Source organism: Rhinatrema bivittatum, chromosome 4, assembly GCF_901001135.1.
Source record: "Rhinatrema bivittatum chromosome 4, aRhiBiv1.1, whole genome shotgun sequence".
Classification (NCBI taxonomy): Eukaryota; Metazoa; Chordata; class Amphibia; order Gymnophiona; family Rhinatrematidae; genus Rhinatrema; species Rhinatrema bivittatum.
This window is the reverse complement of record NC_042618.1, coordinates 105,123,193-105,140,213: the sequence shown is the minus strand read 5'-3', so window position 1 is coordinate 105,140,213 and position 17,021 is coordinate 105,123,193. Positions and strand designations below refer to the sequence as shown.

The window sequence follows — 17,021 nt, the reverse complement described above, 5'->3', positions numbered from 1 at the left end:
AAAGCCCCAGTATGGAGAACCCCAGGATAGGGAGAGCAGGCCCTCGAGGAGAGAGTACCTGATCCTGAGAGCTGAGAGGCTTGAAGGTGATGTACTCACACAGCGGTTCCATGTAGGAGATGGCACCAGGGCTGGAACAGAGCCAGGCCCTTGAGGAGCGAGTACCTGGTTCCAGGGAACAGCTCTGAGGTGAAGATGGTAGTACTCACAGGTGTTGCAGGTAGCGAATCCTTCCAGGCAGAAGAGAAGCTAGGAGCAGGCAGCGAGTCAGGGAACATGGGCCCTCGAGGAGCAAGTACCAGTTTCCTGATAGCGACCTGATAAGCAAGTGAGGCCCCTGAGGAGCCGGGTACCCTGTTAGCGTTGAGTCCAATGGAAGATTGGAGAGGCAGAGTAGCTGGGTACAGAGAGCGAATCCCATCCGTAAGATTCCCCTTGCTAACTCAAAGGCTAGCAAACATCGTAGGCTTTAAATATCTGGGCAGCGTGACGTCATCACAGGGGGACGCCCCCGAGGTTCGCGCCAAGTAGGAAATAAGAGTGAGGGCCGCGTGGCGTGCGCGCCCTAAGGTACCAGCGGAGCATGGCAGGAGGCAGCGCCCAAGCAGGTCCGAGGACACCGGTGAGGACGGCAGGCAGACGCCGCGGCAGCCAGGCGTCCATCCATAGCTAGAGGAGATGCAAAGAAAGAAAGGTAGGCGAAGTGAAGCCGTCGGGAAGGGTTGGTTGCAACAGGAAGGGAGGCAAAAGCCAGGAGTCTGGACTGATCTGGGTAATTAGAGGAAACACCATTATTTACTGCTTCCTGTCAAGTTGTACCTTGTATTTTCTTTAGTCTAAGAACATAAGAACATGTCATACTGGGTCAGACCAAGGGTCCATCAAGCCCAGCATGCTGTCTCCAACAGTGGCCAATCCAGGCCATAAGAACCTGGCAAGTACCCAAAAACTAAGTCTATCCCATGTTACTGTTGCAAATAATAGCATATTTTCTAGATCAACTTAATAGCAATGGATTTCTCCTCCAAGAACTTATCCAATCCTTTTTTTAAACCCAGCTACACTAACTGCACTAACCATATCCCCTGGCAACAAATTCCAGAGTTTAATTGTGTGTTGAGTAAAAAAAGAACTTTCTCCGATTAGTTTTAAATGTGCCACATGCTAACTTCATGGAGTGCCTCCTAGTCTCTTGGCTACTTTTTAATCTTTTGAGTAAAAACGAGTTTAGAGCTACCTTCTTGCATCTCAGTAGAAGACATTTGTTCCTAACTCTAGTGCAGCACCAGAGATTATCAGGTTTGGGGTATCTAGACAGAAACTCTCAGCAGACTAAGCCGATCATGTTGCTTTAATTTGCTCATCTTTGTTTCTGTACCATGTGTGTGTGTAAAAAAAAAAAAAAATTTTTAAAGCGGAATCCTTAATCAAGAGTCTCAACAGTAGCTTATCCAAGAGTATTCTGTCTCGGAGAGATCTGGACCTGCTGCATTGAGCCAAGAAGCAAATTTATAAAAACGTTGCTTCCCAGCCTCATGAGTTTGGTAAATGGCTTTCTCTGGCACTGCTTGTTGCTGAGTGACCCGCTTTGAAATGGATCAGTTGTAGGGCAAACATTAGAAACTGTTTAAACTCCTTTTGTGAATGTGAAGTGCTAGAAAAACAGGGATTGTGCTAGCACCTCAGTGCTTGAGAAGCAGTGAATAAGCCTATCTACTATGGTCTGTTTCAGATGGTTAGCTCTTTTCCTGTCTCTGAAAGCCGCCTACAGGCTCCATCACCTGCGCTCCTGGGCTGAGCTGCATCAGGAGGAGAGTCGGGCGCAGTCTTCATATCTGAGGAACAAGGATTTACTGTTGTGGATCATTTCTCCACTCTCCTTTCCCAACCTTCAAAGCTGTGCTGAGTTGCAGGTAAGCTGTGAATTTATCACCCAATTGCAAACCCACTTGCTTCCTATGCACTGAAGATCACTAGTGTTACTATGCACTGTATCTACTTTTCACACACCAGTGATTCGGCCCAGGTGGTAGTGTACAATTAATTTTCTCTTTGACTTAAACATTCATTGAGTATTTCAGTATGTCTGCATTTTTTGATAATAGTTTCATTTCATAAGTGTTGGGTTCACACTGTTTAAAGAACTCCCATTTGCTGCAACCAGAGTAGATGTTCATAGAGCTGGTTAATCTTGTCCAGATATTCAGCCACACCTAATTGTTCAGAGTAGCTGAATATCTGATTAAATGTAACTGCAGAAAAGCAATATGGTTACACTTAAGGCAACAATTTATGTGGTTGCCCTTAGGCAGACCAATTTAGCCATCACTGCTGAATAGCTCGTTAACCATTTAAATTTGAAAACCCTGACTCGGCCTCCTTTTTGTCTGGCTAAATGTGTGCACATAGAGGATAACTTTCAAACAACTGCGTGCTGTGGAATGTACATGTGTATGTAGCGGCAAACAGATTTACTATAGTATTTTATATGCATGTTTTATAAAATATACTTCAAAAAAAGACCCAAATGTGTAGCAAGTATTAGAAACACTTACATATTAAACTTGCTATGTTAGGATTTCTCATTGAATAAACAAGTCAACCTTCATACGATACCAATGTATGGGGGCTTATCGTTCTGATAAGCCCCCATAAGTTAACAGGCTTTGTAATCATTAGGTGACTTGATAAATATTGTGTGGTTCATCCAAAGAAGTTATCCATACACTTAACTTGATTTAAATCCACTCTTGTTGATTAATACAGCCGCCGACATCGCAATGTTTCGGAGCATGTAAATCCCTTCTTCAAGTACACGACGTTAATTTGGTGGTCGATAGGTGGATGGTCTGCATAATACAAAGATGAGAACATCCTTTAAATGCTGTATCCACAATTAAATGATATGGCTATTGTGAATTGGAAGAGGCATATACTTGCGTGGTTGAAGTGCCAGGAGCGGAAAAACAGTCTACTGACAAACACGTTTGAAGCGGTGCGATTAGCTATTGTTCGTGCTGAAAACAAAATTTAAGTTAAAAAGAGGCATGGTCTCGCATAATACGCTAGCGGGAGAAGGCCCGATTTTTTTGAAAAAAACTACCGGTACTTACAATTTAGAGTGCCAACGGCTATCGACGTGAGAGAGGTGCAGAACCCTGTGCTGGCGCGAAAACACTGAGCGAAGTGCCATTTTTAAGGGAATTATTCTGGCTGTCAGAATTGCCAACCGGAAGTGATGTAGTACTGCATCACAGGCTGGGGAAGCCGTTCATTGAAATAAACCAGGGAATATGCAATCTTTGTTATGCAAATGAAATGTCTCATAGCAAAGAGAACCATTCAATTTTGTCGTTGGGCCCCAATGGTCCCAAAGATTGAAGTCTGTGAATCCATGCATGCCCTTAACATCTTTATTATTAATGCGGCACTTATGTTCAGTGAGGCGGGTCCTAATTTTGCATTTAGTACGCCCTATATAAATTTTGGGACACGGACACTGGAGTACATAGACAACATAATCGGTGTTTCAATTGACATCATTAAACCGTCTCGCTCTGTATCCAGAGATTTATGAGGGGATCCCATAAATCATTGGAGTCGAGATCAACTCCAGTGATTTATGGGGTCCCCAAAATCCACAAAACCTTAGTTAAACCTCCTTGTAGACTGATCATTTCGGCCAATGGATCCATTATGGAACCTTTAGCTCAATTTGTGGACTATTTCTTACAATCTGAGGTACAGTTGGCTAAATCATATATCCAAGATACATCAGATATGCTCCAGAATTTAGCAACTCTGAATCAACTCCCAGGAGATTGCTTCTTGGTCACGTTGGACATAGAGGCACTCTATACCAACGTGCCACAGATAGAAGCTTTAAAATTAGTGAAAGAAGTCCCCATAGAATGCCTTCTAGCTTTTTAACTAGACTCACAGAAATCATTTTGTTCCACATTTTCTTTGTTTTTGAAGAAAAATACTACTTACAAAAACATGGAGTAGCCTTGGGGGGTCTCGCAATGTCCTCTTGAGAAAAAGCAGAGAGCTCCACTGACTGATTTACATGAAAGGAGGACACAACCTTTGGCAGGGAGGATGGGACTGTTTGGAGGGAAACACCTGAATCAGAAAAGCGAAGGAAAGGCTCCCTACAAGACAGGGCTTGGAGCTCGGACACTCTCCTGGCTGAGGAAATAGAGACCAGAAAGACAGTTAAGGGTCAGACCCTTAAGTATGGCTCGCCGAAGGGGTTTGAAGGGCGCCTCGCAAAGAACGCGGAGAATCAAGTTAAGGCCCCACGACGGACAAGTAGCCCGGGCAGGCGGGTTCAAGTGCTTAGCCCCCCTGAGGAACTGAATGACATCCAGATGGGTCACCAATGTGTAACCATCGACCCGCCCAAGGAGGGAACAGAGCACCAAAACCTGTACCTGCAAGGAATTGAAAGACAAACCTTTGGAGAGACCATTCTGAAGGAAGGAGAGAACCTGAGACACCAAAGTCTTACGTGCCGGAACTCCGGACTCAGCGCACGTAGTCTCAAACACTCTCCATACCCGAATATAAGCCAGAGAGGTAGAAGTCTTACGGTCCCGCAACAGAGTGGAGATAACCTCCTCCTTATAACCCTTCTTCCTTAGCCGCCACTGCTCAAAAGCCAGGCCGCTAGACAAAAGCGATCTGCCTGATCGAAAAATACTGGACACTGTTGGAGCAGGTATGGCAGATGGCCGAGGTGGAGAGGACCGTCCATAGCGAAGTTCACCAGATCTGTGAACCACGGTCTCAGAGGCCACTCCGGCGCCACGAGGATATTATTATGCAGATAAGCCAAGGTTCCCTTGGCTTATCTGCATAATGTGGACACTCGGGTCCAGTGGGATCAGCTCTGTCAACTGTTATCCAGATCTTCATGACACCCAAGATGAGGGCATCCCTTCAATGATGGATGAACTCCGAGGTTCTCGAGGTGGACTTCTCACTGTGTGTCCCAGCATATCAAGTGAACCTGTCTACTGAAGCCTCCACCATAGGGTGGGGGGGGCATACATAGAGATTATGTAGACCCGGGGTTGTGGCCCACAATGGAGGGCCATCTACAGATTAACATGCTGGAACCCTGAGCTATCCATTATAGGCTGAAAGCATTCTTTCACCTGCTGTCAGGAAAGAGAATATTGATACAGATGGACAACCAGGTGGCCATATTCTATGTGCATAAGCATGGACTCATATGCTATTACCCCATCTCAGAGGAACTACCTCCGATTCCTCATCGGAAACAAGCACTTCCAGTACCGAGTGCTTCCATTCGGCCTGGCATCGGCCCCTCTTGTCTTCACGAAATGCCTGGCAGTAGTAGCCGCATACTTAAGGCGACTGGGCACTCATGTCTATCCTTATCTAGATGACTGGTTACTGAGGACTCAGTCTGTGGAGGCAGTTCTTCAATCCCTCCATCTCACCTTGCGACTACTACTGTCCTTGGGATTTCTAGTAAATTATCAAAAATCCAATCTGACTCCGTCCCAATCCCTCTCCTTCATTGGAGCGGATCTCGACACTATCCAAGCAAAGGCTTTTCTTCCCAAGCACCGAGCTCATACACTTGCAATGCTTGCGCATACTAGAACCATGACTGCTGCTCGTGTTCTCTTCTTGTTGGGCCACATGGCGTCCTCGGTCCAAGTTACACCGATGGCTCGACTTGCCATGCGAGTAACACAGTGGACACTATAAAATCCCAGTGGTCTTAGGCCCACCATCCAATGTCCAACATTGTCCATGTCACCAGGCAACTTTGTCTCTCACTGGCTTGGTGGATCCAAGAGTCCAAACCTGCTCATAGGACTACCTTTTCAAGCTCCAGAACCTCAAATAATTCTGACTACAGATGCTTCCACTCTAGGTTGGGGAGAACATGTCAACAACCTGCAGACTCAGGGAACCTGGTCTGCACCAGAAGCACAGCATCAGATAAATTTTCTGGAGCTCAGGGCAATAAGATTTGCCCTTCTAGCCTTCAAAGATTGCTTATCCAACAAAGCAATCCTAATCCAGACAGACAATCAAGTAGTGATGTGGTATATCAACAAGCAGGGTGGAACTGGCTCCTACCTACTGTGTCAGGAGGTAGTGCAAATCTGGGCTCTAGCTCTATTTCATTCCATGCTACTGAGAGCAACTTACCTGGCGGGCGTGGACAATGTACTAGCGGACAAACTCAGTCACAAATTTCAGCCCCACGCGTGGTCCCTGAACCCTGCAGTGGCGAAACACATATTCCAGAAGTGGGGATATCCAAGGATAGATCTCTTTGCGTCGATTCACAACCACAAAGTGGACAACTTCTGCTCCCTACGTCGCAATCCAAGGACTCCACCGAGGGATGCTTTTGCCTTTTCTTGGACAACAGGTCTTCTGTATGCCTATCCCCCGCTTCCACTCATAAGCAAGACTCTTGTGAAGCTACGTCGGAACAAGGGTCTCATGATCCTCATAGCCCCATACTGGCCGCGACAGGTGTGGTTTCCCATCCTTTGTGATCTCTGTCCACCCGCAAATTCGCCTGGGCGCGGATCCGTCACTAATCTCCCAGAACGCTAGCCAATTGTGACATCCGAACTTCCAGGCTCTGGTGCTGACAGCTTGGATGTTGAAAGGCTAATTTTACGGCCTATCAGACTCTGTCTCCCAGGTCTTAGTCGCTTCACGAAAGTCTTCTAAATGGAAACGATTTTCATTATGGTGCACTTCAAATGAGTTAGATCCATTTACCTCCAATAGAGTACATGTCAGTGTGGTGGCCGCCTTCCATAGGGGTACAGGGGATGCCTCCATTTCGACACAACCCTTAGAGGTGTGCTTTATGTGAAGGGCTTGCTCCATCTCAAGCCTCCTCTCCGTCACCCGGCCCGGGATCTTAATGTATTAGTACAACTCATGAAACCTCCGTTTGAGTCTCTGCACTCCTGTGAGCTACAACATCTCACTTGGAAGGTACTCTTCCTTCTTGCTTTGACGTCCGCTCGCAGGATCAGTGAGCTACAGGCGCTGGTTACGTACCCCCTTACACAGAATTCCTTCATGACTGGGTGGTCCTTCGCACTCATCCTAAATTTTTACCAAAAGTAGTCTGAGTTCCATTTAAATCAGTCCATAGTTTTGCCTACTTTCTTTCCAAAACCCCACTTGATCCAGGTGAGCGGGCTCTACATTCCTTGGACTGCAAGTGTGCACTAGCTTTTTATTTGGAACGCACTGCAGGCCATAGGAAATCCACCCAGCTATTTGTCTCCTTTGATAAACTTAAGCTGGGAATCCCGGTGGGCAAGCAGACGCTGTCCTCCTGGCTGGCGGACTGTATTACTTTCTGCTACCAGCAAGCAGACCTTCCATTCCAGGGTTGCGTAAAAGCGCACTCCATTAGAGCAATGGCAACGTCGGTAGCACACCTTTGGTCTGTACCACTTGCTGACATTTGCAGGACTGCTACATGGAGTTCTCTCCATACCTTTGCAGCTCATTATTGCCTGGACAAGGCTGGCAGACAAGATTCCATCTTTGGCCAGTCTGTTCTGCGCAGTTTATTCTCAGCTTAATACCCAACTTCCTTCCAACAACCCGCTGGGAATTTCAGGCTGCCCTTTACTTCAAAATCACCCCTGTGGTTGTGCCTGTTGCACGTCTTTGGGTGCTTTTGGTATATTGCTCGGGCAGCCTCAGCTCGCTATTCACCCATATGTGAGGACTACTATCCTGCTTGTCCTGTGAGAAAGCAGAGTTTCTTACGTGTAACATGTGTTCTCACAGGACAGCAGGATGTTAGTCCTCACGAAACCTATCCGCCACCCCGCGGAGTTGGGTACGCTTGCGATTTATGTTGTTTTTCGCACATACTTTTTACTATACACAAGACTGAAGGGGGACCCCTGCTGGATGCAGGGTTGGTACCGTGCTGGGCATTCTCAGTGGTGCCAGTCAAAGTTCTAGAAACTAGAACTACCTTTAGCCTCAGCCTCAGCCTTGCTTCATCTTTAGCCACAATCTTTAGCCTCAGCCTTGCTTCATCTTTAGCCACAATCTTTAGCCTCAGCTTTGCTTCATTTATAGCCACAATCTTTAGCCTCAGCCTTGCTTCGTCTTCAGCCACGATAGCCTCAACCTTGCTTCGTCTTCAGCCACAGTCTTCAGCCTTGTCCAAGCCTGTCTTTAGCTACAACTTCAGCCCTGCCTGCTCTTTGGATTTGACTGTAATTACAGACTCCTGGACCTTGCCCTAGCCTGGCCCATGCAAAGACTCGTTCGCCCGCCAGCAGCACAAACCTTGGGGCTCTGCCCACGAGGTTGCATCAATTGTGCCATGGCAAGAGGGTCCCCCCTTACAACATTTGCACAGATGTCCTGATTTCAGTTAGAAAATAATCTACCAGAAAATCCTACAACTTCAAGTTGAGGAGGTTCTCGACTTGGTGTGGGTCTAGCCAGCTGGATCCTTCCTCTACTACCCTAAGGGAATTGCTTCAATATGTATTCTTCCTCTCATCCTCAGGTCTAAGCATCAATTCAGTTAAAGTTCATCTAAGTGGCCTTGTGCTGTATCACCAGCAGGTGGAAAGAGCTACAATTTCACTCTACCTGATAGTATCAGAGTTCATGAGAAAACTGTGGTATTCCGAGCCTCCGATCAGTAAACCTCCAATGCCTTGGGACCTCGGCATAGTTCATACTCAACTTATGAAACCTCCTTTCAAACCTTTTGAGTTGGTGGACCTGGAATTTCTCCCTTGGAAAATGATGTTCCTTGTAGCTGTCACTTTGGCTTAAAGACTAAGTGAATTGCAGGCAAAATACCTGCAGTTTTTTCACAACAGGATGGTTCTTTGTACTCACCCTGAGTTTCTTCCAAAAGTGATATTTGCATTCCACTATTGTGTTGCTTGTTTTCTTTCTGAGACCACTTGTGCACAGAGGGGGCAAGAGCTTGGACTACAAGAGAGCCCTAGCATGTTACTTGAGAAGTATTCAATCTCACAGTCCAGCTTCTCAGTTGTTCGTAACCTTTGATCCCAACAGATTGGGACAGGCAGTTGCCTAAAAAACTCTAATTGGCTAGCGGACTGTATCATACACTGCTATACTCTGACTGTCTTTCAGTTTACATGCATTGTCAAGGCTTATCAAATGAAAGCCATGGTGACTTCAGTGGTTCATCTAAAGGCCACTTCCACTGAAGACATTTGCTAACTGTTGGTCATCTGTTCATGCCTTAACGCCCCAGTGCTGTCTCAACAGCATGTCTTGAAGTAACTTTGAACAAGCAGTTTTGTGCAGCATGTTCACCTAGTAGTTCACTCTCCACTGGTGAGGTCCAGGTTAGTCTGCAGCTCTCAGCTTAGGACTCTCCAAGTGTAATGGCCAAGTCAAGCCTGCTTATCTTCAGAGAAAAGCTGGTTTGCACAGGATTCTCCATATCTGTAGGATGAATTAATAATTACCCACCCACCTCCCTGGAGAGTTGATTACCTTGCTAAAGTTTAAGCTCTGGAAAAGACTGAAGAGCTTATGATGTAGATTATGCATGGGGACTCCTGCATATGCTCAGTCTTTTCTGCGCTCTGAGCAATAAGTTCATGTCTGCCCCACTGGATGGCACATTATGACTAAGTCATCCTGGTCTCTATAAAGAAACCGGTTTACTGGTAAGCAAACTAACTTTCCTCCAACCTCCTTTAAGATTTTAGTTCAGTCTTGCTTCTTTGTCTGAATATTAACTGATATTTCATCGTCTTGTTTCCAGCTCCTCTGACTATTTTATTATTGACAAACGTTTATAATTTCCATAGTCTGCATTTACAATTTAAAGTCCCATTTTCACACCTGGTACTGGTATAATAAGGGTAAGGTTTACTTTGCTAATCTCTGGGGAATATCCATGATAATGCAGTAGTGCGGCCAGATAGTACTGATGAAAAACATGACATGGCATTTTATGTCATCTTAATTTCTAGCTCTTAAGAATATATCAGAAGTCGCATTGTTGGCAAACAAGGCTGAAATACTGTACATGAATTCTTATAGCAATGGGCTGTTAATTGCTCTCCTGTGACTAGATGCATTAATTACACTTATATGACCCATGCTGGTAGCGATGTGTCAGTATGCAACTGGTTTCACTGAAGCACTGAGGTGTTCAGTGAATTTGAATAGGCATTTATTATTAAATCTCAAAAGTAAAGCAGCAGAATCTGTTTTTCCTTTCTCAGATTTTGCTAAATATATTTTTATTTGAAGTTTTTACTTGTTTGGATGTTAACAGCTAGTTCTAACTTCCCAGCCCTCTCTTTTCACTTTCCCATCTCTTGGTGGCAAGCACCATTATTGCCCATTAGTAGGTATATTGGTTATTGGAGTTCCCAGTGCTCCCCTTACTCCAGGGTTAACTGTGCAGCAGTCCCAATAAAGTTGTGCATGTGTGAGTAGTTTTCACCTGCTGCTGTCTCCAGTTTGTGTATGCAAGAGGTTGCTGAAGAGCACATCCATCAGCAACTCATCCTTGGTCCAAGTTCTCTCCGGATACTTGTCAGAGCATCCAGGACACATTTCTTTTTGTGTGATTGGACTGACTTTCTTCTTTTCACTATCTCTGGCATTGTCTGTGGAAAATCTATCCTGAGTGCCGTTGCTGGAATTAATAATTTATAAAGGAAACCTGGATCATATTGTCTTATGTTCTGAGGAGTGAAGCCCTATGGGAGGAGGAAGAAAACCTGCTCTGTAAAACAGAAGCAGAGCCTTGAGTCTTGCTTGAGAAATAGCTTGGAATCTTCTTAATGATGAGAGGCTTTGCTGAAAGATAAACTAGGGAGATTTTCTGACCCTTTCCCACGTTTTGGGAATATTTTTCCATTAGATTTAAAGGTTTTGGTTTTGACTGCTAGCTGTGAGGTGTGCAAAAATGTATCTAGGTCCTAGAATATTTGCCTCTCAGGAATGATGCTTATATGCATAAAAAATACTTCCATTTATAACTTGAGCATAATGGCCAAATTATAATGGCCCTATCAGCTAGCAAAGTTAGAGTATGATAGTATGAGACTCCCTTTTCTGATGTCCCATACTATCATTTTCCAATATGGCTGAGTGATTTTCTAGAGTATGACACTGCAGAAATGCTCATCTTTGCAAAAAATATTTCTCCTTGTAAATTGTCAAGTCAATATTCAAGAGAGCTGGCAAGCGAATAAGTAGGTAGATATTTATTATTTTCTTACATGCCTTTTTTCAAATAGTGCTCAAGACATGGAACAGCATAATTAAAATCCACTTACAGGGCAATACCATTCCTAAACAGCTCACCCATTTATAACAGTAAATCCCTCGTAATCACTCCAACAAGTTAATTGGTTATACAGTTCCCATGAGTAACTCTTCACCCCTGCCCCAACAAAATCCCAATACCCAAAACATCTAGTCCCCATTCCCTTTTCATTCCAGCATTCCGTTTTACCATCAACAAGTATCCTACCAATCCTCCCTAAGATCTAACTCCTGAGGTTACGACTGTTCAGTTTGGAGAAGAGACGTATATGATAGAGGTATTTAAAATCATGAGAGGTCTAGAATGGGTAAATGTGAATCGGTTATTTACTCTTTCGGATAATAGAAGGGCTAGGAGGCATGCCATGAAGTTGGCATGTGGCACTTATAAAACTAATCGGAGAAAATTCTTTTTCACTCAATGCACAATTAAACTCTGGAATTTGTTGCCAGGGGATGTGGTTAGTGCAGTTAGTGTAGTGGGTTTAAAAAAGGATTGGATAAGTTCTTGGAGGAGAAGTCCATTACCTGCTATTAATTAAGTTGACTAAGAAAATAGCCACTGCTATTACTAGCATCAGTAGCATGGGATAGACTTAGTTTTTGGGTACTTGCCAGGTTCTTATGGCTTGGATTGGCCTCTGTTGGAAACAGGATGCTGGGCTTGATGGACCCTTGGTCTGACCCAGTATGGCATGTTCTTATGACTAATTCTGAATATATATCCCTCTAACTATCGTTTGTCTTTTTGACATATATATAACTGTTATTAACCAGGTAGACTTGGGGAAAGCCACTGTTTATCCCTGGGCATAAGCAGCATGGAATTTATCTATTGGAGATCCTGCCAGATACTTGTGACCTGGATTGACCACTGTTGGAAGCAGGATACTGAGCTTGATGAATCCTTGTTCTCTGACCCAGTATGGCGGTTCATATATTTTTATGTTGAAATAACCATGATTTCAGCTGTCTCCTAAAGGCCAAGTCGTCTCACTTTATGAATCTCCCATAGGAATTTGTTCTGTAATTATGGGGCAATGTAGAAGAGTGCTGTCCTTCACACCACCTCAGGCCTGACCACCTGCACTGATGGGGCAACCAGAAAGTGGCCCACTTGGGATGATAGTGGTGGTTTGGAAAATAGGGGCTTGTTCTCACAGAGATCCTGGGGCCATACCTTTTAAGGACTTAAGTCAAGCATTATACCTTGAACTATGTTTGACAGTGGCTTAGGAGCCAATGTAAATTTTTCAAATACAGTGATGTATTTTCTTGGATCACAATGTACCAGCAAGCCTGCCGCTACATTTTCGATCAATTGCAAATGCCTGGTGACCTTCACTGGTAAACCGACACAGCATATTGCAATAATCCAAATGTGACATAAAAACAGCATGTATTAATGGAGCCAGGGTTTTCGTGTTAAACCATGGTTTAAGCTTCCAGATCTCTCAAGGTGACAAAATTCACTGCTGGTAATTGGATATTTAAGGTTCTCTCTAGATAAATGTCCAGGTTAAGGACATCCTCTTTTTCTTTTTTTTTAGGGAGCAAAACATCATCCATTTGCAACTTGAACCCTGTCCCTGGTCTTATTGATTACAAGAACTTCTGTTTTAATCAGATTTATCTTTAGTTTATTTGCTAAAGACCAATTCCAGATTGCATTAAGATGTAAATTCAGTCTGTAAAGTATTGAGACTCACTCAGCACCAAGGGGCACTACAACCGGACATGGTCTCCAGAAACATGGAAATCAATTCCAAGCTGCCTAATCAGATTTCCCAAACGTTTCAAAAATCAAACAGTAGCAACTGTATGGAGCCCTGGGGTACCCCACAAGACAAAGTAGCACAAGCTGACCTCCACTCTTCCTGGACTACCTGCTGTGTTTCACCCCACAAAAACAAAGTAAACTACTGTTACACCATTATGTGTATCCCACATGATGACAACCTGGTCACCAACTGGGATCAACAAGATCAAATGCAACTGAAAAGTCAGAGTTCTACCACTGCCACTTCACCCCTGCCCTTGAAAATGGAGAAGATTGTCCATTAATGTTACCAATAACATTTCAGTTCTGTGATCTATCCAAAAACTGGACTGCTGCAGGTCTGGTATGTTCCACTCTTCAGAAATTCCTGAATTTGCCAGAAACGGGTGGGGGAGTAGCCTAGTGGTTAGAGCAGGCAGTTTTGAACCAGGGTTCAGGTCCCACTGCCACTCCTTGTGACCCTAGGCAAGTCACTTTACACTCCCCTGCCTCCATTAAAACTTAGATTGCAGGCCTTCAGGGGAGAGGGAAATACCCACAGTACCTGAATGCAATCCACCTTGAAGTACCACAAAGCAGAATATAAATCAGCTAAATAAAAAAATAAGTAAATACCAAAAATTTTTGCATTAAAAAGAACAAAAGTCTTCATGGTCTACACCCCTCAGCCCTCCTTTGATATAGGGAAAAATAACCCTTGCTGTGGTTACACGATCACATTTGGAGTTACCACCCAGGAAAGAGATCTTGGCAACATAGTGGATAATGCATTGAAATCGTCCCTCTTGGTTCCTTTTTCAGAGTTTTTCGCTCTTTTTTTCATGGTTTTTTTCGACCGGAATTCCTTTCTTTTCCCCTCAGTACACCCATGCCTCCACATGCCCCGGGATTCAAATTTTGCCAATGCGGCAAAATTATGTTGGCCACGGATGGCCACAACTACTGTTACCTATGCCTGGGCCTGCACCACGACCAGGCCAACTGCCAGCACTGTGGCCGCATGTCTCCCTGGGCCCAGAGGCAGAGGGCCATGAAGATCGCCATGTTAAGAGATGGAGGCTCGGACCAGCGCTCCTCCCACTCCTCGCCAGGTCTTCGTTCAGACAAGCCAGCCAAGCAAAGGAGGGCATCCTCCCTAGAGCCCCCAGGGCCCACCGGCACAGTGGGCAAACCATTGGAGGCACGAGACAGACCCCATGTGGGGAAAAAGCAGCATGCGTCAGGAGATGCGCCGCACGGATGCATGAGTGCATTGTCTGCGACCTCGAAGGGAACATATGCTCCAAGTAAAGAGACCAGATCAGCGCCACTGACAGTCCCCAGCGAATGCATCGGTAGCGAAGCCCGCGGACATCAATACAGGGATGTGTCGGGCACTACCAATGCATCTGTGCCATTCTTCCCACTTGACGCAGGAAACAGCAATGCACCCGACATGGGAGAAAAAAGCTACGCAGCCGGCGGCACCCGATGCACAGTCTCCAAAGCATTTGGTGCCCCAGCCTACAGAGCATCACCAACACAAAGCGTCCAGCGGAGGACCGGGACTTCCCACCGGAAGAGCGTCTCAATTTTAGAGCTGTCAGATATTGAGCCCCTCTCTGAGCACCTATCTTCCAGCTCATCTGAGCACGTATTCTTGGACCTTTCCTCCATCTCCAATCGCAAGAGGGTGTCCCATCAATTGCAAGAGCCTCTGCAAAATCGGCACAAGTCTCTGTGATGGGAAGAGCACAAGGGACTCCATGTCTGTGGGCCTTCTTTGGACATCCTTCGGGCGGTGGTTTCCACCAAGTGCAGGGGGCAATGGATGGAGACGAATAAGACTACATTAGCGTCGCAGGCCATGACTCATATCTCCCAGATCCTTTCTCAGCTCTTTCATACCTGGGAGACGGCAGATGAGGGCCCATTGAGTCCTCCTTCGATCACCCTTCATGACCAAGTAATTCGCCATCACCATCTCCTGGGAAACGCTCCCCAGCGGAATACCATGCAAGCATCCCACTACATCGCCTCAACCTGACACCGCTTGGACGTCGGCAGGCGGAATTACGGAACAACGGCTGGCTTCTCTGAGAACTAGCGCCATGCGCGAAGATGTCCACAAAAATCTCGCGGACCTTTCATGCAAGGGCGACAACTGGTTTGGAGATAAGCTAGAAGAGACAAGACTCCCTGTTGAAGGAACAGAACATAGCCATCCTCTCTCTCATGTCTCCAGGAGATCAGCAAAGCACAAGCAGACAGTACCCATCAGATTACCGGCATCCGTATCAACAAAGGCCCCAGTTCCAAGCGTATCTGACCTACAGCCCACCCATCTACCAGCCCAGTAGACAACAGCCCCAGCAGCCTAACAGCAGGGGCAGGCCTCGATCACCACAACAGCAGCATCTGCCTTAGCCCACCGAACCCAAGAGTCAGCAGGGTTTTTGAGTATAGTGGGGCTGCCGCCACAACCACCAGAGCTCTTGGGCGGCAATCACCTCCGACTGTTGGGTACTCCGCATCATAAAAGAAAACTACTCCCTCAACTTCAAGGGCAAACCCTCCCTTCCACATGTGGTTTGATGCCCAGGGTTCAGACACCAGACAACCTTACGTCAGGACGACGTTCGGAGCCTCTTTCAAAACCGCTCCATTCAGCAAGTGCCTATTCACGAGCAGAACAAAAGGTTTTACTCCCAATACTTTCTCATCCCAAAGAAGAAAGGTGGGTTCTGCCCTGTCCTGGACCTACAGTCCCTCAACAAATTTTTACGAAGGGAGAAATTCAAGATGACGCATCTCAAGTTTATTCTGCCTTTCCTTCAGCCCAATGATTAGATGTGCTCGCTGGATGCCCAGAGTGTTTACGAAATGTCTGGCAGTAGCGGTGGCCAACTTGAGGAAACAGGGCGTCCAGCTGTTCCCGTACCTGGACGACTGGCTAATAGTCGCATTGAGTGCCACCCAATTGCAAAGCCACCTGGTTTCGACAATCCGATGCCTGGAGAGCCTGGGGTTCCTAATCAACTACGAAAAGTCCAGCCTCAAGCCCACACAGCTGCTCCAATTCATTGGGCTATCAATAAACATGACAGTGGGGAAAGCATTCCTACCATCTGACTGACCTGAGATGCTTCAATCCTTAGTGGCACAGCTCATGCAATGCAGGAACCCTTCTGCATGTCAATTGCTGACACTCCTGGGCCACATGGCAGTAGCCATATACATGGTTCCTCACACTCACCTTCACATGCGGCGCCTGCAATGAGGCCTCAAGCACAGTGGATACAGTTCGTCCATCCACTCTCCAGGACAGTGCGCTGTACTCCCTCCAAGTGGAAGGAGCTACGCTGGTGGTTGGCCTCAGCCTCCCTGGTGGGAAGGATGCCATTCCGCTCTCCGTTTAACATAAGAACATAAGAACTTGCCATACTGGGTCAGACCAAGGGTCCATCAAGCCCAGCATCCTGTTTCCAACAGTGGCCAATCCAGGCCATAAGAACCTGGCTAGTACCCAAAAACTAAGCCTATTCCATGTTACCGTTTCTAGTAATAGCAGTGGCTATTTTCTAAGTCAACTTAATTAATAACAGGTAATGGACATCCTCCAAGAACTTATCCAATCCTTTTTTAAACACAGCTATACTAACTTCACTAACCACATCCTCTGGCAACAAATTCCAGAGTTTAATTGTGCGTTGCGTAAAAAAGAACTTTCTCCGATTAGTTTTAAATGTGCCATATGCTAACTTCATGGAGTGCCCCCTAGTCTTTCTATTATCCAAAAGAGTTCATTCTCACCATGCACGCCTCCCACCCAAGGGATGGGGAGCACACCTGGGATCTCTGCAGGCGTAAGGCCTCTGGTCTCCATGGGAGCAGTCTCAGCAGATCAATTTTCTGGAACTGCGGGCGATATGAAACA

General features: G+C 45.8%; 1 protein-coding gene across 7 annotated transcripts in view; it reads left to right on the top strand.

Annotated features, from left to right (window-relative positions):
• The window catches only part of INO80 (INO80 complex ATPase subunit), a 435,009-nt gene that overhangs the window by 211,960 nt on the left and 206,028 nt on the right, over positions 1-17,021 (top strand). For all 7 annotated transcript variants that reach the window (XM_029598597.1, XM_029598598.1, XM_029598600.1 and 4 more), the window contains one exon: positions 1,733-1,913. In XM_029598597.1, the coding sequence (XP_029454457.1) occupies positions 1,733-1,913 (181 nt within the window). The remainder of the gene's footprint in view (positions 1-1,732; positions 1,914-17,021) is intronic.